Source organism: Schistocerca cancellata, chromosome 1, assembly GCF_023864275.1.
Source record: "Schistocerca cancellata isolate TAMUIC-IGC-003103 chromosome 1, iqSchCanc2.1, whole genome shotgun sequence".
Taxonomy (NCBI): Eukaryota; Metazoa; Arthropoda; class Insecta; order Orthoptera; family Acrididae; genus Schistocerca; species Schistocerca cancellata.
Genome location: NC_064626.1, coordinates 379763558 through 379788963, shown reverse-complemented (window position 1 = coordinate 379788963; position 25406 = coordinate 379763558). Strand labels below are relative to the sequence as shown.

Here is a 25406-nt window from a genome sequence, read left to right as displayed (position 1 = left end):
GACCAAGACAAAAAAATTGTGTCCAAGTCATCCACAACCCTTATTTAATCAAACTGATTTGTGGTTTCTGTTATATCTTCCCTCTGTACCTTTTTTTTATATTATCTGATGAAAGTAGAAACATAGAATTAAAATTCAAAATTCTACGCTTTTCTGCTGTCTCTGACTGCTGCAATTTCTTGCCCCCCCCCCCCCCCCCCTTCATCAATAAATACAGTTCTTTGCCTCTTCATCAAAATTAGCTGACATGCAACTCTTAACTGTGTACAATAATACCGTACCTTATCAGCGAAACCAAGAGATTTCTCCTTCTCAGTCAAGGAATATATACTGTCTTTACACCTGTCCCACAGATTCTGCAAGACTTTTGGTTCTCTTCTATATGCTTCACTCAGTTTTACCACTTGCTCAAATTTCTCAACAGGCAAATTTGGAATTATCTTGCTGTCACCAAAACCTCTATAATTACCACTGTTGGTAAAAATACCACATGAATAAACCAAAAATGCCTGAAAATAAAGAAATACATCAAGTATTTGTTACTTACAATGGACAAAATATTTTTTTAGACTGTTTACACTACAAATTTTTAAACAGGCACCATTTACCTTATATTCTTCCTCAGTCAGACCTCCTTCACCCATTGCTACTTTTCGTAGTTCTGTTAATGGCTGTCCCAAAAATAACTTGTGGAGAAGTATGAATATTAGGGGAGATTCCGGTGAAGTCTGAAATCATAAGCTCAATACTTAACTCATTTAAAACAGCTACTCTTATAGAATTTTGTCAACATATTTTCTAATATGCAAATTAGAACAATTGAATGACCTTGACAAACGCATTTCACAATTTACATCCATGTATTATAAAGCTTAATATATTTAGAAATCAACAGAAATTAGTTAGAGTCCACTTTCATAGTAGGATGGACATTTCAGAATTCCTGATTTATGCTAGCAAATTAAAGGTGTTTAAGTACCTATGATTTTTATTAAAAACACCAATTCCACACATAAGTTGGGTGCATACATATGTACACTGAGCAAGAAGGGCTCAAATAGAAGAACCCACACCCTTTTTTTTCCACTCGGGAACTTCTGACCCCAATCACAAACTTCTCCAAAACACCAGAAACACAGTCACAATATTTTCCAGATTAATTTAATGGCTCTGAGCACTATGGGACTTAACATCTATGGTCATCAGTCCCCTAGAACTTAGAACTACTTAAACCTAACTAACCTAAGGACAGCACACAACACCCAGTCATCACGCCAGATTAATTTATTCTATAAATATATCTTAAAACCTGTTGCCTTACCTGCAACAAAACAATTAGACCTCCATTCCATGATGCTTGGCTTAAGAAGTGAGCATACAACTTCTCATTTTCTGTTAGGTCTTTGAAGGCAGATGTGCAGTCTAGTTCAACTACTGGCTGGTCATTTGGAAGAATGTAATGTTTTCTGTCACTCATTGCCTCACACGTAGAATATCTGCAACAAAATAAGATTACACATTTTAATAATATTATCGAACATTTCATGCAAGATGTGTTCGTAAGTCTGCTCCTCAAAGGACGGCCGCTCTTAAGTCTAAGGTTGATTAAGGTGAACAGGAGGGACATCATAGGTTTGAACTCTGATGGGTGCTAGTTGAGGTAATGTTCAGCAGCAGACGGACAATGTACACGGGGAGAAAACAGGTGTTCAGATTGTAAATATGATGCAATTTGTGTAAATGAGTTACCCGTACCATAACACAGAAGCTTCCATTAATCATTAGTTTTAACACTATTTTAATAGATAAGCTCGCTCATCAGAATTTTGCAATGATTCAGATTCTACTAGTGTTTTGCAATAAGTGAAAAGTAATACATCTATTCTACAAGCTGCATTCTGCATGTTGTCAGGCTTTTAACTGATTGCCCGTAGAAAATGTTCAGTGTAAATAGCACATAAACCAAACAATTATCACTGTTGGTACACATAAAAATCTATACCATTTCCAGTTCATTATCCTCTAGGAAGATTATCCTATCCATATTTGATATAATGAACAAACAGTTTTTTGTCGTCACTTCATAAATACATTGGAAAGTTAAATATGAGTTCCAAAAATTCCAGCCTGGAAGATACAGGAAAATAAAGGAATAAAATGGGTGTGACAAATTTTTATGTCAATTTCTCTGGGTACTGGGCTCAGCAAACCACTGTGGTTGATAAATGATTCCACAAAAATGCATAGAACCAAAACAGCACAACTGGTAGTAACTTGTTAGAGATACACCATATCAGAGGCAGCAGTCAAGGTCTCTAAAAATATGCTAATACATGTTCATCAACAGAAATTATGATTTCAGAACTGTTCAACAACCACTTTCTAAATGTAGCAGCAAAAATAGGATTAAATGGTTCAGTTGAAAAAGCAAGAGAATTATTAAAAATGTCATTCCACAAAACTTTAAGGTACTGGATGTGGCACCAACAGCCTTCACTGCAAAATTCCATATGGTGCTGACGAAATTTCAGACAGAATTCTGAAAAGTTTCCCAACTTGATAAACAAATCCTTAGTGATACATGCAATGCATCACTGGCACAGTTTTTCCCGGCAGATTAAAATATGAAATTGTTAAATCTACTTACAAGAAAGGCAATAAGAAAGACTTACATAATCATCCAATCTTCTTACTGATATCTTATAAAATATCAGAGAAAGTGATATATTCAATAGCAATCTCACATTCAAGTAGAAGCAATTTACTTAACATATCATGCTTTGGATTCCAGAAGGGTTACTCAACTAAGAATGCTAATTAATACATTCGCTCATCAAATATTATAAACACCAAATAATAAAAATCACAATTTGAAATTTTTTGTGCTCTTTCCAACTCATCTGATAGCGTAAATCATATTACATTCTTAGAAAAACCAAGTTTTATGGAATCAATAGATTTACAAAGAACTGCTTTGAAACATACTTAAACAGAATGCAAACAGTTATCATCATCATCATTTAAGACTGATTATGCCTTTCAGCATTCAGTCTGGAGCATAGCCCCCCTTATACAGTTCCTCCATGATCCCCTATTCAGTGCTAACATTGGTGCCTCTTCTGATGTTAAACCTATTACTTCAAAATCGTTCTTAACCGAATCCAGGTACCTTCTCCTCGGTCTGCCCCGACTCCTCCTACCCTCTACTGCTGAATCCATGAGTCTCTTGGGTAACCTTGCTTCTCCCATGCGTGTAACATGAATCCTAGCTACTTTCATATCCGTAACCTCAACCTTGTTGATAAGGTAACCTGAATCCACCCAGCTTTCGCTCCCATACAACAAAGTTGGTCGAAAGATTGAACGGTGCACAGATAACTGACTTCCTTCTTGCAGAAGAGAGTAGATCGAAGCTGAGCGCTCACTGCATTAGCTTTGCTACACCTCACTTCCAGTTCTTTCACTATGTTGCCATCCTGTGAGAATATGCATCCTAAGTACTTGACACCGTCCACCTGTTCTAACTTTGTTCCTCCTATTTGGCACTCAATCTGTTTATATTTCTTTCCCACTGACATTACTATCGTTTTGGAGATGCTAATCTTCATACCATAGTCCTTACATTTCTGATCTAGCTCTGAAATATTACTTTGCAAACTTTCAATTGAATCTGCAATCACAACTAAGTCATCCGCATATGCAAGACTGCTTATTTTGTGTTCACATATCTTAATCTCACCCAGCCAGTCTATTGTTTTCAACATATGATCCATAAATAATATGAACAACAGTGGAGACAGATTGCAGCCTTGTCTTACTCCTGAAACTACTCTGAACCATGAACTCAATTTACCGTCAACTCTAACTGCTGCCTGACTATCCATGTAAAGACCTTTAATTGCTTGCAAAAGTTTGCCTCCTATTCCATAATCTTGTAGAACAGACAATAACTTCCTCCTAGGAACCCAGTAATATGCCTTTTCTAGATCTATACAGCATAGATACAATTCCCTGTTCCACTCATAACACTTCTCCATTATGTGCCGTAAGCTAAAGATCTGGTCCTGACAACCTCTAAGAGGCCTAAACCCATACTGATTTTTATCCAATTGGTCCTCAACTAATACTCGCACTTTCCTTTCAACAATACCTGAGAAGATTTTACCCACAACACTGATTAAAGAGATACCTCTGTAGTTGTTACAATCTTTTCTGTTTCCATGTTTAAAGATTGGTGTGATTACTGCTTTTGTCCAGTCTGATGGAACCTGTCCCAACTCCCAGGCCATTTCAATTATCCTGTGTAGCCATTTAAGACCTGACATTCCACTGTATTTGACGAGTTCCGACTTAATGTCATCCACCCCAGCCGCTTTATTGCACTACAATCTATTGACCATTTTTTCCACTTCCTCAAATGTGATCCTATTTCCTTCATCATTCCTATCCCATTCTACCTCGAAATCTGAAACATTACTGATCGCATTTTCACCTACATTGAGCAACTCTTCAAAATATTCCCTCCATCTGCCCAAGGCATCCACAGGGTTCACCAGCAGTTTTCCTGACCTGTCCAAAATACTTGTCATTTCCTTCTTACCTCCCTTTCGAAGACTGCTAATTACACTCCAGAATGGTTTTCCAGCAGCTTGACCCATAGTCTCCAAAGTCTTCCCACGATTTCTTCTTGGATGCCGCAATTATCTGTTTGGATTTGTTTCTTTCTTCAACATAACTTTCAGTCTACCTGGGTACTGGTATGTAGCCATTTTTGATACGCCTTCTTTTTCCTTTTACAGGCTGCCTTGACTGTATCATTCCACCAAGCTGTTTGCTTCATCCTACTTTTACACACTACTGTTCCAAGACATTCTTTAGCCACTTCTAGTACTGTGTCCCAGTACCTTGTCCATTCCTTTTCCAATGACTAATTGACTACATTCAACTAACTTGTACCTTTCTGAGATCGCTGTTATGTACTTGTGCCTGATTTCCTTATCCTGAAGTTTCTCCACTCTTATCCTCCTACATATGGACCTGACCTCCTGCATTTTCGGCCTCACAATCCCAATTTCACTGCAGATTAAATAATGATCAGTGTCATCAAAGAATCCCCTGAATACACGTGTGTCCCTCACAGCCTTCCTGAATTCCTGATCTGTTATTATATAGTCAATGACAGATCTGATTCCCCTTGCCTTCCCAAGTATACCGGTGAATGTTCTTATGTTTAAAAAAGGAGTTTGTGATTACTAAGCCCATACTGGCACAGATATCCAAGAGTTGTTTCCCGTTCCTGTTGGCCTCCATATCCTCTCCAAATTTACCAATAACCTTTTCATACCCTTCTGTTCGATTTCCAATCCTGGCGTTAAAATCACCCATGAGCAGAACACTGTCCTTGTTCTTTACTCTAACAACTACATCACTGAGTGCCTCATAAAAACTATCCATCTTATCTTGATCTGTCCCTTCACAATGCGAATATACCGACACAATCCTAATTTTCTTGCTAGACACTGTCAAACCTATCCACATCAGTCGTTCGTTTACATACCTTATTGCAACTACGCTTGGTTCCATTTCTTTCCTGATGTAAAGCCCTACACCCCATTGTGCTATTCCTGCTTTGACTCCTGACAGGTAGGCCTTGTATTCTCCCACTTCCTCTTCTTTCTCACCCCTTACTCGAATGTCACTAACAGCTAAAACGTCCAGCCCCATCTTACTTGCAGCCTCTGCCAGCTCTACCTTCTTCCCCGAGTAGCCCCCATTGATATTAATAGCTCCCCATCTCATTACCATTTGTTTGCCAAGTCGTATCTTAGGAGTCCCTGGTTTATCAGTTAGAGGTGGGACTCCGTCACCTCCAAAGGTCCGAGGCATTTTGCTCCGATTGTTGCCAGCATCATATTTAAAGTACCAGGGAAGCAGGTTGCTAGCCTTACTTGCCCCGAGTCCCATTGGGTTTTACCCCTAACGGCTGAGGGACTAACCGGTGGATTTGGTAGTCTTTGACGTATGAGCACAAAGGTGACCACGACTCAGAATATGTCCGAGATGCCCAGCCTTATTCCAAAGTAACTGGTATCCTGACTGTCAGGACCACTTACTTGGCCACTCATATGTTGCCCGTGGTTCATGAACTAGGACATGACTACAGGAACCCACACCATGAACCACATGCAAACAGTTGTACTGAATAATTTGAACAATGCTGGAAATTAAAAACTGTGTGCCAGACTTAGTCGTGAACTTGAGACCTTTGCCTTTTGTGGGCAAGTACTCTACCAACTGAGCTACCCAAGCACAAATCACGAGCTACCTACCTTCCAAACTTCACAGAAATTCTCTTGTGAAACATCCTCCAGGCTGTGGCTAAGCCATTTCTCTGAAATATCCTTCCTTCCAGGAGAGCTTGTTTCACAGACCTTCTGGGAAGTTTGGAGGTAGGAGACAAGTTATTGACGGAAGTAAAGCTATGAGGACAGCTCATGAGTTGTGCTTGGGTAACTCAGCTGGTAGAGCACTTACCCACAAAAAGCAATTTTAACTGGAAGAAGCATCTTACTGAGCTTCTCAAACAATTAAGGTCAACTATTTTTGCTCTTCGTATAACTGCTAGTCTTGGAAACAAACAAACCAATCTCCTGATATGTTTCCACTCAACAATGTCTTATGGAATAATTTTTTTTAGGGTAACTCATCACTTAAAAAAAGTACTGATTGCACAAAAATGAGCAGTAAGAATAATGTGGTGGTCACCCACAGTCATTATGTAGGTACTCCAAGGAGTTAGCCATTTTAAATGAACTTTCACAACACACACATTTGCTACTGAAATGTCATAAATAATCCATCACAAGCTGAGAAGAACAGTGATGTCCCTATCTATAATACTAGAGGTTCAAACGGCATTCATCATCAATTATTAAACTGTCAATGGCTCACTGGAGTACAATATGAAAAGTTTTGATTGGTTGCCCAACAACATAAAATGTCTGACAGATAGCAAAGTAAATTTTAGAACTAACCTAAACTCAATCTGTCCTGGATAACTTCTATTCCATACATAAATTCGTCTAAAAACGGGTAGCACAAATAAATAAGTAAAATAAAAATTTTTGTTAGGTGTAGTTCCTTGAGTAAGACTAAAGAAAATACTGACTGACTCGCTCCACATCATTTCACTAACAAACTAGTCACCACTATGACAAATTCCCATGGAAACAAGAGAGATGTTTCTGAACCATTGCACACAAATGTCCATGGGTGGTTTTCTTAAACAGGGCACAATTTCCTTCACCCATCCTTGCTCATGTGAGTCTGTGCTGTTTCTCCAAGAACTCCACTGTGACAAACCACAATTTTCCCTGATAAGACGTGAACTTATTTAATTACTGATTAAAGCATTAGACCCTTCTATTACGAAACAATTAAACTAAACATGTTAGTTACAATGTATTTATTCCGCAATGACTAGTTATGCACACTGCCTCGGCTGAAGTGGTATATGCATGACCTACGTACAACATTAGAAAACTGTAGCCTGATAACTGTATCTATAAAAGCTCCCACAAGAATGAGCCTCTCAAGCTGAACTCCATTTCAAAGGAGGCATACAAGCATTATTCTCAATTTATATGGAATCTCGTGAAAAACCTATACTTGGATGAGGAAACAGGATTTCACGTATGCTCCTATCAAAAGTAACTCATGTGACTCAACTACTGGACCATCTTAGTTGAATTCAAAAGCAATTATACAGACCAAACAATCTTAAATGAAAGAAAAATGTACTGCCAAAACATCAACGTCCCTTCAACACTTTCACCAGAGAACACCACCCTCTCAAAGAGACTGTTCAGAACAAACAGCTACAGCTAGCACCATATTTACAAATGATAGGAACTGCACCTCATGTTTTATGTGAAGTACAGTACATATTGCTGACGACGGCAATAATTGCAGGTACGACAAGGACATGGAATGATGTTGGTAATGTCATTATTCTTTCATGATCTGGAAGGCAGATAAATACTGCAAATGTCTACTGTCAGACCACAAATGAGCACATCACTTACATTACATTAATACTTGTTCCACAGATCATGAATACAACATTTCATAGTGATGTGGAATGTTTCAATTTAACATAAGTTTTCATAACAAAATACAATTTAAGCCATAATAATGAAGATAGTCCTTCCTTTTAGTGTTATAGCTACCCACTTCGCTATCATTTTTGAATTGGGCTGGATTATTAATAACAAATTTCATAAGTGAATATATATATTTTGAAGATACTGTGAATATCCCCAGATCCTTAAATAAATGTCCACAAAGTAACCTTCGGTGGGCTCCAGCTATTATTCTGATTACACGCTTTTGTGCAAAGAATGCTTTTTCTCTGAATGATGAATTATCCCAAAATATGATGCTATGTGAAAGTAGTGAATGAAAATAGGCATAGTAGGCTAACTTACTGATATGTTTATCACCATAACTTGCAATAACTTTCTTCCAATTCAGTTTCTTATCAGTGCACACCCCCAGAAATTTTGAATATTCCACCTTAATCAACAGATTTCTGTTCAAAGTCTATATTTACCAATGGTGTTATACCATTTACTGTAAACAATTGTATATCCTGTGTTTTCTCAAAATTTAGTGAGAGTCCATTTGCAAACAAGCACTGAATAAATTTCTGAAAGACACTGTTCACAATTTCCTCAGTACTACACTATCTATGTACAACTTGGTGAAAACAGTAGGCTAATGCCTTAAACTTAACATCTAATCTGATACACCTTTGTGAGCTGGCAGAATATCATCAATGTAGATCCAAGAAAGAACTTAAGCTCCAGATGAGTGCCTGAATAAGTCTGGTCACTCAGTAAACAAATAAGTACAAAACTGAATCTGAAAAACAAACTCTTGGAAAAATAAATTATTTGCCTAAAAATGAAATGAAAATGAAATGTAAAGTGAGATTAATCGAGGCTTCAGAGGAATTTCAAATAGTACAGAATTAGGTATACGTGCAAGCAACAACGCAGGAACCATTTACATCCAAAAGGAAAAACTTGATAATTTAAGTAACGCATGTAATATGGAGTGTCTATGTTTCTGACGGAACCGCAATTGACAAAAGTCAACAATTACCAAGTTAGCAACTGTGGACATTACTTTTTTTCGTTATCATTAATACAACAGCTATTATCCTGATCATTAGACAATGACAAAAAGAACATGCATACGAAGACAACACAAACATAAAACACATCATCTGTCAGTACTTGAGACACACAGAATTATTCAACATGGATCTTGGAAACCTCCACTCTCCTTGGACTCATTTGAAAATTAAAACAGACACATGATGACAGTACGAACACTCTGAGGCAAAGCCATAGAAACGGATATTCACCGGCTTATTTCTACCATAAACTACTATACACTAAGAAATTAAAAGAAGTATCTCTTCACTTCAACAAAACACCAGCAGACAGTGCTAACCCACCGCGCCAAACCTTTACAAGCAGTCTGGTTATATCCGTTATGTTCGGAATAAAACTCTGGACGATGCCTTTGGCCAATATGAAACTTCCCAATCGAAACGGCTCTCGAAGTAGTAGAAAATGAACTGCAACGAGACACCTGTATCTTCTTACTGCATGAGGTCGCAAACATACACTTTTTAGACCAGCGTTGGTATAACAATGTTCTCATCAGATTCTTTGTCATTCTTGCTAACTGCATCAATAATCATAATATTACAACAAAACATAAAATCAATTCCTTCTATTTCATCACCTTGCAACATTAACCACAACACCGCTAGATTCGTACCGAATTTGGCGTCTGTCTCGATCAGCGTGAATCGATCTGCACGGTTACGACGATATCTTCATATTTGATTTAGCGGCGGTAAAGATTTTCAACGGCGGAAAAGATTATCCTTTTTTTCTTTTTTAAAAAAAGGGTGTGGTTACAACCATGGATTGTACGAATTAAGTAAATGTAATTGTTGTTTGTTCTTCGATGTCACATGCGCACAGAATCACTTTAGTGCCGCTGTAGGTCTAATAACAGCAAAACCAATGAGTAGGTGTGAACCCGTGTCTTGACCACTGCCACTGCCACGTTCATTCCAGTGCATACTGAGAATATTTGTATCCGCCTCCATCACATTTTATAACACCAACATTCAAGGCCGCAGAAGACACCGTACAAATTTCTGCGGAAAGGTCCATTATATTTAGTGAAGAAAAGGTACATAAAATACAAGGAGTCTATATTTGTATTAATGATGCAAACTACGCATGATACCAACTTTCCCAGTTTTCTTACTGTACGTTTGTGTAAACACTATGAAGATTTTGTGGAAAGTCAATCATCAACTAGAACAATAATATAAATATACCGCTGTCAGCAATGCCTACAATATAACGACCACCTCACCAAAAACTGCAGAAACCCAGTCACCTGTCCTCTCTGCAACAACACTACCTTCACAAACTATGCCCAAACCTACATTTCCCATCTACCTGCAACACCTATAACCAATTTCATCACGGACCGATGACCAAGCAGCTTGCCCCCCCCCCCTCCCCCTTTAAAGCAACAAACCAATCTCATCCTATCAATCTCCTTCCCAAAAACCTTAAGTCAAGGTGCCCATATTTACTATTGATAAACCACTCCATCAAACAGCTCTCTCTGTCTTCCAGCCACCACTGATGACATTATCTGTACTACACTCCTGGAAATTGAAATAAGAACACCGTGAATTCATTGTCCCAGGAAGGGGAAACTTTATTGACACATTCCTGGGGTCAGATACATCACATGATCACACTGACAGAACCACAGGCACATAGACACAGGCAACAGAGCATGCACAATGTCGGCACTAGTACAGTGTATATCCACCTTTCGCAGCAATGCAGGCTGCTATTCTCCCATGGAGACGATCGTAGAGATGCTGGATGTAGTCCTGTGGAACGGCTTGCCATGCCATTTCCACCTGGCGCCTCAGTTGGACCAGCGTTCGTGCTGGACGTGCAGACCGCGTGAGACGACGCTTCATCCAGTCCCAAACATGCTCAATGGGGGACAGATCCGGAGATCTTGCTGGCCAGGGTAGTTGACTTACACCTTCTAGAGCACGTTGGGTGGCACGGGATACATGCGGACGTGCATTGTCCTGTTGGAACAGCAAGTTCCCTTGCCGGTCTAGGAATGGTAGAACGATGGGTTCGATGACGGTTTGGATGTACCGTGCACTATTCAGTGTCCCCTCGACGATCACCAGTGGTGTACGGCCAGTGTAGGAGATCGGTCCCCACACCATGATGCCGGGTGTTGGCCCTGTGTGCCTCGGTCGTATGCAGTCCTGATTGTGGCGCTCACCTGCACGGCGCCAAACACGCATACGACCATCATTGGCACCAAGGCAGAAGCGACTCTCATCGCTGAAGACGACACGTCTCCATTCGTCCCTCCATTCACGCCTGTCGCGACACCACTGGAGGCGGGCTGCACGATGTTGGGGCGTGAGCGGAAGACGGCCTAACGGTGTGCGGGACCGTAGCCCAGCTTCATGGAGACGGTTGCGAATGGTCCTCGCCGATACCCCAGGAGCAACAGTGTCCCTAATTTGCTGGGAAGTGGCGGTGCGGTCCCCTACGGCACTGCGTAGGATCCTACGGTCTTGGCGTGCATCCGTGCGTCGCTGCGGTCCGGTCCCAGGTCGATGGGCACGTGCACCTTCCGCCGACCACTGGCGACAACATCGATGTACTGTGGACACCTCACGCCCCACGTGTTGAGCAATTCGGCGGTACGTCCACCCGGCCTCCCGCATGCCCACTATATGCCCTCGCTCAAAGTCCGTCAACTGCACATACGGTTCACATCCACGCTGTCGCGGCATGCTACCAGTGTTAAAGACTGCGATGGATCTCCATATGCCACGGCAAACTGGCTGACACTGACGGCGGCGGTGCACAAATGCTGCGCAGCTAGCGCCATTCGACGGCCAACACCGCGGTTCCTGGTGTGTCCGCTGTGCCGTGCGTGTGATCATTGCTTGTACAGCCCTCTCGCAGTGTCCGGAGCAAGTATGGTGGGTCTGACACACCGGTGTCAATGTGTTCTTTTTTCCATTTCCAGGAGTGTATTTAATGACAAAGTGTCATTCACCAACAGTGGTAACGTAAACCGGCATAATATGCACTATTGGGCAACGGAAAATCCACAATGGCTACGACAAGTGGAACATCAGCAACCTTCGCGGGTTGATGTACGGCGTGGCATTATGGAAGGAAGGATAACTGGCCCCCATTTTATCGATGGCATTCTAAATTGTGCAATGAATGCTTATTTCCTACATAATGTTCTACTGATGTTACTACAAGATGTTTCACTGCATGACAGACTGGCTATGTACTTCCAACATGATGGATGTCCGGCACATAGCTCACGTGCAGTTGAGGCGGTATTGAATAGCATATTTCATGATAGGTGGACTACTCGTCGAAGCATCATTCCATGGCCTGCACGTTCACCGGATCTGACGTCCCTGAATTTCTTTCTGAGGGGAAAGTTGAAGGATATTTGCTATCGGGATCGACCAACAACGCCTGACAACATGCGTCAGCGCATTGTCAAAGCATGTGCGAACATTACAGAAGACGAACTACTCGCTGTTGAGAGGAATGTCATTACACCTATTGCCAAATGCATTGAGGTTGACGGACATCATTTTGAGCATTTATTGCATTAATGTGGTATTTACAAGTAATCACGCTGTAACAGAATGCGTTCTCAGAAATCATAAGTTCACAAAGGTAAATGTATCACACTGGAACAAGAGAAATAAAATGTTCAAACGTACCTACGTTCTGTATTTTAATTTAAGAAACCCACCTGTTACCAACTGTTCGTCTAAAATTGTGAGCCATATGTTTGTGACTATTACAGCGCCATCTATCACAAAGCAAAAAAAGTGGTCCAACTAAAACATTCATACTTCCTTATGTACTACACGAATATGTAATAAAAATGGGGGTTCCTATTTAAAAAAAAAGCAGTTGATATCCGTTTGACTTATGGCAGCGCCATCTAGCGGGCCAACCATGGCGCCATCTGGTTTCCCCCTTCAAGCTAGACACGTTTTATTCTTTGTAGTTTTTTCGTTTGACGCTTATTTCGTGAAATATTTGGCCAGGTCACGATCAATGGACCACCCTGTATATTGCATTGTAAAGTTACTGTGGTTTATGTTATGGCATGACTAGAGAGGATGACTGTGTGTTCTATCGAGAGGAACATATAGATTCAACACATCGACGACCGCGAGGGTGTCAGAGAGATTTTTTACGTGGAAAATTGTGTGCGCTGTAGATACTGAGATTCGTTCCAGAAGCACAGCCGTCAGGAGGAGACGTTACCTGTACATTGATCGGTATCAGACTGTAGCAGAATCGTAATATTTAATTGTAATTGCACTGGCAAATGTCTTCCTGGCTTCCAATATTCAATATTGTACATATAACTTTGCAGGTTTAACTATCAGTGCAATTTTGCGATCTGTGCAAAATAATTTTACCACTTAAAGTCCTGTCTGCAGAAAGAAAGAAAAGTTGGATGGTGCTTCGATACTGGCGGCATCAGTAATTCGCAGGTAAATTCGATAAGAGCCAATCATAATGCTCAATTCATTCACAAGACATTCTTTGTGCTGGGATATAGGAGTCTCTACATAGCAATGAGAATGTTTGCGCATGTTGATAGCTGGAAGGGTAACATATGATGGACTGGGTTATTATGCGCTATTTTCGTAAACAGGTTCTGTTAGGATAAGAATTTCCGTACATACAAGCCAAGACATTGGGAAAGCTCATACAAAAGCGACCGTTAACTATTTCTGTGACACTATACAGTTTCCGAGAGGTCGACTTGGCTTATATTTTAGATAGTCATGTGATATCAGTATGACATTGAGAACATTGCTAGATGTGCTTGCTCTAGATGTGCAGCAATCCGTCAGCCACATGTCATGCATGGCTCATTGGAATCGCTAGAGGAAAGCAGCCTGTGCTATTCTGGAATGGATTCCTGTAGCGTTGCTCGGCAATTAGCTCTTCGAAAGACCGCAAGTAGAGTGAGGGTTCACACCAGCAGTGGCGAACACACAGGCATGCTGCCCACCTTGGAGTGTCTGCACTTTGGAAATAGGTCTTCGCTCCCATCTGCTCGCATCATCAACGGTGCCTAGGTGATCACGTATTTTGAGAGGAATTTCTCAGGTATCTAGTATGAAAGGAATGTGAGCACCTTATGCTTTGGGGCAGCTTTGCGTAGTTTGACAGCTGACAGCTGCATCACTTTGCTGGGGCTGCCTGTAGCCTCCTGTGCGGTCTAGTGGCCAGGGGGTGGCGGAGGGTGCTTGCACTCATTGATTGCGTGTCTGTTGCATTATTTTGCGAGCAGGTCTGTAGGCTGTGCTATGCGATATTTGGAAAGTTTACGATTTCGTGTTTGCACATCTGTGTACTACATTATTTAGGAGGAGCTTGCATGTCTGTACTGAAATTATTTCGGCAATTTAGGAGTTATTTGAGTGCCTGCAGAGTGTTATTTAGGAGTAGTTTACAGATCTGTGGGCTGTGTAGTGTGACCCCAAGCATGTCAGAGTATGTGTTTTGTATCAGTGTGATAAATATATTCCATCCCTAAATAAAATGTTCTGAAGTAAATAGAGTACAGTCCTTCCTTACTCTCCCCAGCAGCCCAGCGCAGGCTGAATCATTTACACGCCATTTTCCCCCTCTAGACCAGTATCTCGCATTATGTCACAGCACCCTCTGGTGGCAGTACTGTCTACTAGGTCAGTTGGACTCTAGATCTCTTGGTGAAGACACTGTTTCCCGCCATTTTCCTCTGCCATCTTGGATTACATCACAGATGAGAGCACCCTCTGGCTGCAGTACTGTGTATTAGGTCCAGACCTCATGGTGAACACACTGCTTGCTGCCATCTTGGATAACGGTACTTGTGTCATCAGCTGACCTCATGGCTGCCATCTTGGATTACGCTACAGAACGGACAACAGTGCCCTCTGGTGGTGGTAGTGTGTACTAGGTCAGTTGGGCTCTAGACCTCATGGCGAGCACACTGGATGGCGGTAGTGGCTCAAACTGTTTAAATAAAGACTGTTGCATGATTTTGACAGTCGACAATTAGCAAGAATGTTTGCAGAGTCTTTTAGATGGATTATTATTTTGACAATTTAGGAGTTGTTTGGCTCTCTGGACGTAAATGTATTGCATTATTTACGAGTGGTTTGCGGATCTGTAGGCTGTGCAATGCATTATTTTTACAATTTACAATTTACAAGGGCGTGTGTAAAGATTATACATGACTTATTTAGTAATAGTTTGCAAGTCTATGTGCTGTGTGGTATATCAGAGCGTGTGTTCTGTATCACTGTGATAAATATACCCCATCCCTAAATAAATTGTTCCAAAATAAATAAAGTTCACTCCTTCCTCTCTCCACCAGCTCAGTGCAGGCTGAGTCCTTTTCCCACCAATCCCTAGGAAGAGGTGTCGATCAGGTGACTTAGGTTAGTGGAGGTGAGCTTTGTTTCCCACAATTTTCTTAGGTTGGTAGAGAAACCCCTAGTGACCTTTCTTTACCGTCAAAATTCAAACTTGGCGCCAGTTCCTAGGAGGAGGTGGTGGTCGCAGTGACAGGTTGGTAGATGTAGTCCAAGTAGCCCTTCTTTCCCTTCATTTTCTTAGCTTGGTAGAGATACGCAAATTGACCTTTCTTTAGCACCAAAATTCAAACTTGGTGCTAGTTCCAAGGAAGAGGTGGCGATCGAGTGACTTAGGTTAGTGGAGGTAGCCCAAGTGACCTATCTTCCCGCGATTTTTTAGCTTAGTAGGGATAACTGTGGTGTGGTGCATTATGCTGTTGGAATTTGAAATTCCCGTCATTTTTCTGGGGGAGGGGAGAGGGGTAGGTTAGTGGCAGTTGCGCAATTGACCTATCTTCCCGCCAAAATCCGCCATCTTGAATGACGTCACAGACGCCATATTGGATGACGCCATGCACTGTTGCCAAATCTACATGCAGCTTTTTGGATGACATCATAGCCGCCATTTTGGATACATCTGACAACAATGCAGAGTGTGCTAGAAACCGCTTTGGCCGAATACTTCGAATCTCTGATGGGAGGCGCTATCTGTGACACTGTGTCTCAAACCGTGCGGCTGTTGTTTGCATCTTCTACGTCAAAATCTTGTTGTACTGCAAAGTCATTGTCTCTAAGCATGTGCCTGTTACATGGGAACAGACGCCTTTCATAGAATTTCGCACTGTGACTACTCTCGGGTAGGTCGCTCTAAATAACCTCATAATCAAACATTAGGTTACTAACTGAGCTTTCTATTTCTTCGAGATAATGCGTCCCTTGAATTTCCACATTAATCGCATTCTCTATCTGTTACTCTATAGAGCCACTTTGGCCAACATTGCTACTACCAAAATCCCAGTGCCCCAAGCGAAATGTTGAGGTATGAGTTCAGTCGGAAGTTCCACTATATTCTTAAATTGAAATAATTAAGATATCTTGAGAATGCGAAAAAGTAAGAGGTATTTCCATGGGAAATGAAACTGTAATATCCAAACGCAAAACCTAATAAATCTCAGTAATATAATTTGTTTCCTACACAATGTAACTAGTCATTCGTTGTTACAGAGTACTCCAGTACTGTGTGCAAAATTTATATGAATGAATTTTTGAGATATAAATATTTTGACTGTTTTACATAGTGGCTTCTCTCCTCTCCATGTCAGGTTTGGAGTGTATGCGCTGGGCATTGCTGTAGATAACAGCTTCTGTATCTAAGGTAACCCTAGAAGTTCATTTCTCAAATCTCGTTCATCATCTTCCGGCCGAAAATGAACTGAACACATGCATGCAGTTTTCACATTCACTTTGTCGGCATGTTGGCATCGAATTAGCCGTTCACATTGCACTTGCTCACCTCTTAGAAAGCCATGATAAAAAACGTTTGTCGTTTTTCGAGCAGTGTTAATGCATTTTGCCATGGTGCAATTACTGTGACCCTTTGTCCTGATTTACACGAAACGTGTTATTTTCTTTTGATGCACACCATGTCTTCTGTGTTAAGGCCAGTGCCCACTACAGCACGGCAGCGCGGCGTGCGGCAACGGCAGCGACAAGCGTTTTCCGCTTTGACGTGGTGGCTCGCAGAATTGGCGTTCCCATCTGGAAGCGGCAGATGCTAGTGGTAGCCACTGACGGACAGCCACTGAGGTACGGGGCGGGACCCACTGAAAGGCCCAGTGCGTTTGATTAACTATATCTTACACCTACATGAAGGAAAGATGAAGTTGGGTGAAGACATTCCAATTTTTCATTTTCTGTACAATGTACTCTTTCAAATACTGTATTTCATGATTCATGTTTTCTCATTTCACCATAAACAGATTTCACGACTACCGTTCATAATTGTTCACTATCTCCTAACACAGTGAAACAATGTACGATAAAAGAGATTATTCAGATAGTTAAGGGAGACAAAAATTTAAAATGTGATACGGTAGCCAGTCCTGACAAAACTCTACCATCTGGTGAGCAAGATGTATGAAACAGGCGAAATACCCTCAGACTTCAAGAAGAATATAATAATTCCAATCCCAAAGAAAGCAGGTGTTGACAGATGTGAAAATTACCGGACAATCAGCTTAATAAGCCACAGCTGCAAAGTACTAACACGAATTCTTTACAGACGAATGGAAAAACTAGTAGAAGCCGACCTCGGGGAAGATCAGTTTGGATTCTGTAGAAATACTGGAACACGTGAGGCAATACTGACCTTACGACTAATCTTAGAAGAAAGATTAAGGAAAGGCAAACCTACGTTTCTAGCATTTGTAGACTTAGAGAAAGCTTTTGACAATGTTGACTGGAATACTCTATTTCAAATTCTAAAGGTGGCAGGGGTAAAATACAGGGAGCGAAAGGCTATATACAATATGTACAGAAACCAGATGGCAGTTATAAGAGTCGAGGGACATGAAAGGGAAGCAGTGGTTAGGAAGGGAGTAAGACAGGGTTGTAGCCTCTCCCCGATGTTATTCAATCTGTATATTGAGCAAGCAGTGAAGGAAACAAAAGAAAAATTTGGAGTAGGTATTAAAATCCATGGAGAAGAAATAAAAACTTTGAGGTTCGCCGATGACATTGTAATTCTGTCAGAGACAGCAAAGGACTTGGAAGAGCAGTTGAACGGAATGGATGGTGTCTTGAAGGGAGGATATAAGATGAACGTCAACAAAAGCAAAACGAGGATAATGGAATGTAGTCGAATTAAGTTGGGTGATGCTGAGGGAATTAGATTAGAAAATGAGACACTTAATGTAGTAAAGGAGTTTTGCTATTTGGGGAGCAAAATAACTGATGATGGTCGAAGTAGAGAGGATATTAAATGTAGACTGGCAATGGCAAGGAAAGCGTTTCTGAAGAAGAGAAATTTGTTAACATCGAGTATAGATTTAAGTGTCAGGAAGTCATTTCTGAAAGTATTTGTATGGAGTGTAGACATGTATGGAAGTGAAACATGGACAGTAAATAGTTTGGACAAGAAGAGAATAGAAGCTTTTGAAATGTGGTGCTACAGAAGAATGCTGAAGATTAGATGGGTAGATCACGTAACTAATGAGGAAGTATTGAATAGGATTGGGGAGAAGAGAAGTTTGTGGCACAACTTGACCAGAAGAAGGGATCGGTTGGTAGGACATGTTCTGAGGCATCAAGGGATCACCAATTTAGTATTGGAGGGCAGCGTGGAGGGTAAAAATCGTAGGGGGAGACCAAGAGACGAATACACTAAGCAGATTCAGAAGGATGTAGGTTGCAGTAGGTACTGGGAGATGAAGAAGCTTGCACAGGATAGAGTTGCATGGAGAGCTGCATCAAACCAGTCTCAGGACTGAAGACCACAACAACAACAACGGTAGCAGGTACACGAAAACAGTTAGAATACAAAGGCTAGGGGGAAGGGATGAAAGTGGAAGCCACCAGATAGAATTTCCCACAGAGCATAATGTAATCACCGCCAGCACCTTGCTTAAGAATCACAAAAGAATAATATATACTTGGAACAGAGTTTTCGAAATCAGATTTTAAATTATAAGACATTTCCCGGTGCAGACGCAAACCTACAATAATTTATTGGTTACGAGCTGCAGTTTACAACTAAAGAGACAGTAAACGGTAGCAAATTAAGGAGATGTAACTTGAATAAGTCAAGACTCACAGTTTTTCGATAATCTTAAAGTTACCGTAATGCAACGACTGACTGAAACAGAGGATGGAATACGCTAGAATACGAATGAATATCTTTGAGGGAAGAAGTGGTGAATGCAGCAGAATATGTGAATGGGAAAAAGGTACAGTAGAAATCGTTAGATAAAACGTGACTATTAAATTTGACAAGAGGGAAAAATATAAAAATGAAACAAATAAAGTAGGCCATGGGAGATGTGCACTTGCGAAACACAGGAGAATGAAAATGAGAAAGAAGAAAGGAAACTTTGCTCAAAGGAGAAGCAACTGTCAAGAACTCATTTGGCAAGCCAGAACTAAGCAAATAAGATAAGGCTATAAAGTGGAAGGAATATGTAGAGAGGAGAGTGGGAGGGGATGTACAAACTAACATAAGCACAATGTTAGATTCCTGTGAAATGTCTGAGCATGCAAGGCAATACTAATCCTACCACTTAGCTAAGTAGATAGACCGAAGAACTGCGAAACTGTGTTTATAGCATTTGCATGTTTAGAGAAAGGTTTTGACAATCTTAATTAAAACATTCTTTGAAGCTCTGGAGATGTCATCGATAAAACACAGGGGGCAGAAGATTATCTACAGCTTGTACAGAAACCAAACTGCATTTCTAAGACTTAAATGACTTGAAAGGGAAGCAGTAATTGAGAAGGCAGAAGTAGAAAGGATATAAAATGAACACTGTCAATAGCAAGAAAAACGTTGTCAAAAAGAAAACTTGTTCACATCGAATATAAATTCCAATGGTTGGGTTCTATTTTACAAAGGTGTTTGTGTGGAGTGCAGCAATGTATGCAAGCGAAACGTGGATGATGAACAGTTCTGTCAAGAAGACAATGGCCGTTGTCAAAACGTGGTGATGAATAAGAATGCTGAAGATTAGATACGAAGATCATGTAACTAAAGAAGAGGCACGGAATTAACAAGAGGAGGAAGAGGAAATTATGGAACAACTTTGACTACAAGAGGGGTTTGTTGACAGGACATATTATGAGGCGTCAAAGAGTGAGGACAAAGGGGTTGGGTGATAGTATTCTGATATTAAACATCTGCTGAAATGCTATTCTACTACTCTGTCTATTAATGTAAGCAGTGAATTTACTCTTCCATGCACTCCTCCACAAAACATTTAAACCAAAACTGAAATCAGCTGAACACCAAACCTTTCAATCACTGTCTGACAACTACTGCATTCACTTTCAACTTTCTATAACTCACTGGCTAGCCACACACACATACAGATATAAGGAGAACAAGAAATATACAAACATTAGTTTTCAGCATGTAATTCTTTAGGTTGGCAACGTGTACATAAACAAACTGAACAGGAAGGGACATGAGGTGAACACACTGTAGTTACGACTTCAAATCAGAGTTTTCGGTAAAATGTCTACAGCCAGTGACAAGAAAAAAGAGCGAAAATGAAAATATGCTTATGTTTCATAATCTAAGTTTTAGTTCAACCTCCAGCATGTGACCAGGTGGGGGGAAACGCAGATGTCCGCCAAAAACTCGATTAACTGTAAGTAATCAGTTATTAAACTTCCTGGCAGATTAAAACTATGTGCCCGACCGAGACTCGAACTCGGGACCTTTGCCTTTCGCGGGCAAGTGCTCTACCATCTGAGCTACCAAAGCACGACTCACGCGCGGTACTCACAGCTTTACTTCTGCCAGTATCTCGTCTCCTACCTTCCAAACTTTACAGAAGCTCTCCTGCGAACCTTGCAGGACTAGCACTCCTGAAAGAAAGGATATTGCGGAGACATGGCTTAGCCACAGCCTGGGGGAGATTTCCAGAATGAGATTTTCACTCTGCAGCGGAGTGTGCGCTGATATGAAACTTCCTGGCAGATTAAAACAGCGCACACTCCGCTGCAGAGTGAAAATCTCATTCTGGAAATCTCCCCCAGGCTGTGGCTAAGCCATGTCTCCGCAATATCCTTTCTTTCAGGAGTGCTAGTCCTGCAAGGTTCGCAGGAGAGCTTCTGTAAAGTTTGGAAGGTAGGAGACGAGATACTGGCAGAAGTAAAGCTGTGAGTAGGGGACGTGAGTCGTGCTTCGGTAGCTCAGATGGTAGAGCACTTGCCTGCGAAAGGCAAAGGTCCCGAGTTCGAGTCTCGGTCGGGCACACAGTTTTAATCTGCCAGGAAGTTTCATATCAGCGCACTCTCCGCTGCAGAGTGAAAATCTCATTCTGGTAATCAGTTATTCACATAAAAAAAGATGTGAACTGTTTTACAATCTGCAAGTATCACATATCACAACAAAACTAAATCATTCTGGATTCCGCCAAAGATGCCTTAAAGTAAAAGGCGAAACGCGTCTTGAACCAATAAAGTACACAGGATCAAGAAAAAAAAACGTTTGTTACTTACCAGAAGAAATAATCAATAGCTGTAGATACTTAGCAAATTACATCTTATGACATACCAGCAAATTGTTTTCGGTTTAACTTCTCATTCCACATGCTATTAAATGCCGTTTAAAAAAATTCATCTATCCCTTCTGAAAAGCTGTATTTACTTTCATATCTCGGTAGATAAATAGATTTTAGATATTTATCATACGACGAAATACATGACTTTTTACAAGTTAAAACACGTTCCGATTTCTTGAACAGTTTACGAAATTTGCGGTTGATACAACCACATGATTTACGCTGAGGAGGACAAAGTATTGGTCGCATAGCGAGCGACCCGCGCGCGGTCACCGCACAGCCTGTCCACCGACATATTGTTCAATATCTCGAGAACAGTGATAGGTATCGTTCTGCTCTCAGCTTTAAAAACAATTTCGATATGGTGGCTAAATTTCATATGCAATAATATATTACCTAAAATGAACTGTAAGCAAAGTCCACGCAGTGCATTTTTACCTCTGCACACTCATTAAAATTTTGTGTGAAAGTTTATGTAAATGCAATACAGCAAGTAACCACGATGATTAACGAAAAGAAATTCGGTCCTTTATCGAGAGAAGATATCAGGCTGTAACACGCACAAGAATCAAAATTTTCTACCGAATAGTTTCCTTGGAATCGGATGATAAACATTTCACAGCTGCGCATCTGCGCCAGCGGTTCGGCGAAAGTTCGTGTGGGCCGGGGTTCCGTACCTGACGTCACGCTCAGCGCGTTCTGTGATTGGCGGGGCGGACCTGGAGCGTGGCACGCGGCAGCGGCAGCAGTTCGACATGGGCAAACCGCAGGCAGACCCCACGGCGCTGCGCCGCTGACGGTGTTTCCATGGCAACCACGCTGCTGCCGCGCGGTTTTGACGCGTGGCAGCCCTAGTGGGAACCGGCCTTTATATTGAAAGCACTGCTATGACAGGCCTCAAAGTGACGTCAAGGTGCGCAAGTGCGGCTGGCAATTTTTTGCTCGCCAGGGGCTGGAATGGTCTGTCATGGGCCGAAATAGCCTGGCTCCTTTTTCTTTGTACTTTTGGTTACTCTGTCTTGCCTTCCACGCCCACACTAACATCTTCGGAACGGTATGGCGTTGTCTTCCCTGTCGTTTTGCTCTTCGAAACCTTCTGTGCTGTCTTTTGGAAGTGTCTTCTTCGTGTGCTCCAATTTCTTCGCAAATTCCTGAGTTTCATCGAAATTCTTCTCCCGCGTCCATTTGGATCTGGCGGTTTTTTTCAGTAGTCGACAGGTTGAGCTGTCGTCATGTTTGGTATCTTTGCTGCCATCTTCACAGCGCAACTATGTTTGATGGGAATTTTGCCTCCGTTGTTGCATGAACACTCAATGTCTCAAAATTACAGGGTGATTCAAAAAGCAACAACAGATTTAATTTGTTTGTTACAAACTATAAAACATAGAAACACATTGTTCCGTAACTGGTTAAGAGGAAGTTGTGACCTAGCTGCGCTGTTGTTTTCTGCAAAAATGGCGACTACACCACCAGAGAAATAATTTTGTGTGTTGGAATTTGCACGAAGTCAATCCATTTTTCAAATGCTACGTGCATTCTGCCGTCAACTCAGCAAAAGCCGCCACTGTACAAGCAGATTGATGACAGGCCAAATTCTTGGAAGTTGATTGCATATGCAAAGGGAAGAAGACTGGTCGGCCACGCATGACTCATGAAAAAGTCGAGTGTATCTGAGAGCTGAGATGCATTCACACAGAGCCCTAGGAAGCCCAGAAGAAGAGCAGGCCAGGAACTCGCAACTTCCTCAAACAGCAGTGTGGCATTTTCTGAAATGACTCGTGCATACGAAACCTCAAAAGCTGCAGTTACTGCAGCAATTGCTTTCCGGTGACCATAATAGAACATTAAAAATTTGCATCTCGATTCTCCAGGATATGGCGGAGGACCCTTTTTCCGAACGACTCATCTTTTCAGACGAATTGACAATTCATCCGTAGCATAAAGCAAACCACCATAATGTAAGAAGTTTGAGGTCACAGAACTGTGGCGTCGTTGTTGAACATTAAAGAAACTCACCAAAACTGAATGTGTTTGTGCCATTTCTGTTCTCGAAGTTTATGAACCTTTCTTTTTTTTTGTAAAGGAATCTGTGACCGGAATGTAATAACTCGATATGCTGCAAAATTGGTTGTTTCCTCAAGTTCATGAAGGTTCCAATGATTTCATTTTTATGCATGACGGCGTTCCGGCTCACTTTTACCTTGAGAGATGATGTTATCATAAACAACACCTTCCCAAAACGTTGCATTGGAAGAGGTGGGCAAGTTCTTATTCGTTGATTTTGGCCTCGCAGGTCACCAGGCCGCACACCTTACGATTTATTTTAGTGGGGGTATATAAAAGACAGAGTCTTCGTCCGTCCAATGGCAGCTAGTCTTCAAGATCTGAGAATCGAATTGTTGAAGCTATCGATTCAGTAAAAACGGATCTGTTGATACATGTGTGGATTGAAATGGACTACCGTTTCGACGTTCTCGAGCATCGTATGGTGCTCATTTTGAGAGTATAGTATTGTGTCTAGGCGAACATAAAACAATGAACCTTCCTCTATCGAGTGACGTGCGCAATGTATTTCTGTCGTTCATCGTTTGTAACAGATTGAGAAATCTGGTCTTTCTTTTTGAATAATCTTGTACTATGGCTCAGAGATCAACATCAGTTTGTTCAGAAGTCTGCGTACAGTGTATTATAGGACGGTTTCCTGAGCCTTCGTTATGGAGTTGTTGTTTGTTGAGCCCAGCTTGTATTCTTACAAGTGTCACTCCAAAACAAATGCACACTATTTTTGTAAAAATACAGTTTTCATTCTGCATGTGTGGAAGTTTTACAGTGTGTAGATACATAGTTCCCACTTGTTTTCAAACTAAGTTCAACCTGTTCCCGTGAGTGGCGCCATCACACCCTGTCTTCAAAATGGCTGCTACACTTGACGTTCGTCAGAAGCAACGTGCTGTCATAGAATTCCTGTGCTGTGAAAACGAGACAGTGGGAAACATCCACAAGAGGTTGAATAAGGTGTATGGAGATGCTGCTGTCGATCGCAGTACAGTTAGTCGGTGGGCAAGCAGGTTACGTTATGAAAGCGGGCACGGCAATATTGAGGACTCTCCTCACAGCGGCAGGCCTTGTACTGCACACACTCCACACAATGTGCAGATAACGAACTGGTGACTGCTGACAGACGCATCACAGTGAACGATTTGACGCGCTATATTAGGATAGGGGAAGGAAGTGTTTGCAGAATACTGAAAGTGTTGGCGTTAAAAAAGGTTTGTGCCAGGTGGGTTCCCAGGATGTTGACTGTTGCTCACAAAGAAACAAGAAAAACGGTATGCAGCGAACTTTTGGAACAGTACGAGAATGGTGGAGATGAATTGTGACAGGTGATGAAACATGGCTCCATCATTTTTCACCAGAAGCAGTCAATGGAGTGGCATCATGCAAATTCACCCAAGGAAAAAAAAAAAAATTCGAAACCACACCTTCTGCTGGAAAAGTTATGGCTACGGTGTTTTTCGATTCCGAAGGACTCTTGCTTGTGGACATCACGCCAAGTGGAACGACCATAAATTCTGATG

At 41.4% G+C, this 25406-nt stretch overlaps 1 protein-coding gene across 3 annotated transcripts in view; it reads right to left on the bottom strand.

Annotated features, from left to right (window-relative positions):
* Window positions 1-9971, bottom strand: part of LOC126175027 (dipeptidyl peptidase 3) — a 134010-nt gene extending 124039 nt beyond the window's left edge. The window contains exons 1-4 of one of the 3 annotated variants that reach the window (XM_049921545.1): window positions 9853-9971; window positions 1322-1496; window positions 609-728; window positions 282-509 (exon numbers count right to left, since the gene is read on the bottom strand). In XM_049921545.1, the coding sequence (XP_049777502.1) occupies window positions 282-509; window positions 609-728; window positions 1322-1477 (504 nt within the window). In that variant the 5' untranslated portion in view covers window positions 1478-1496; window positions 9853-9971. The other 2 variants (XM_049921537.1, XM_049921531.1) reach the window with 2 other exon arrangements.
* Window positions 9972-25406: the final 15435 nt, after the last annotated feature.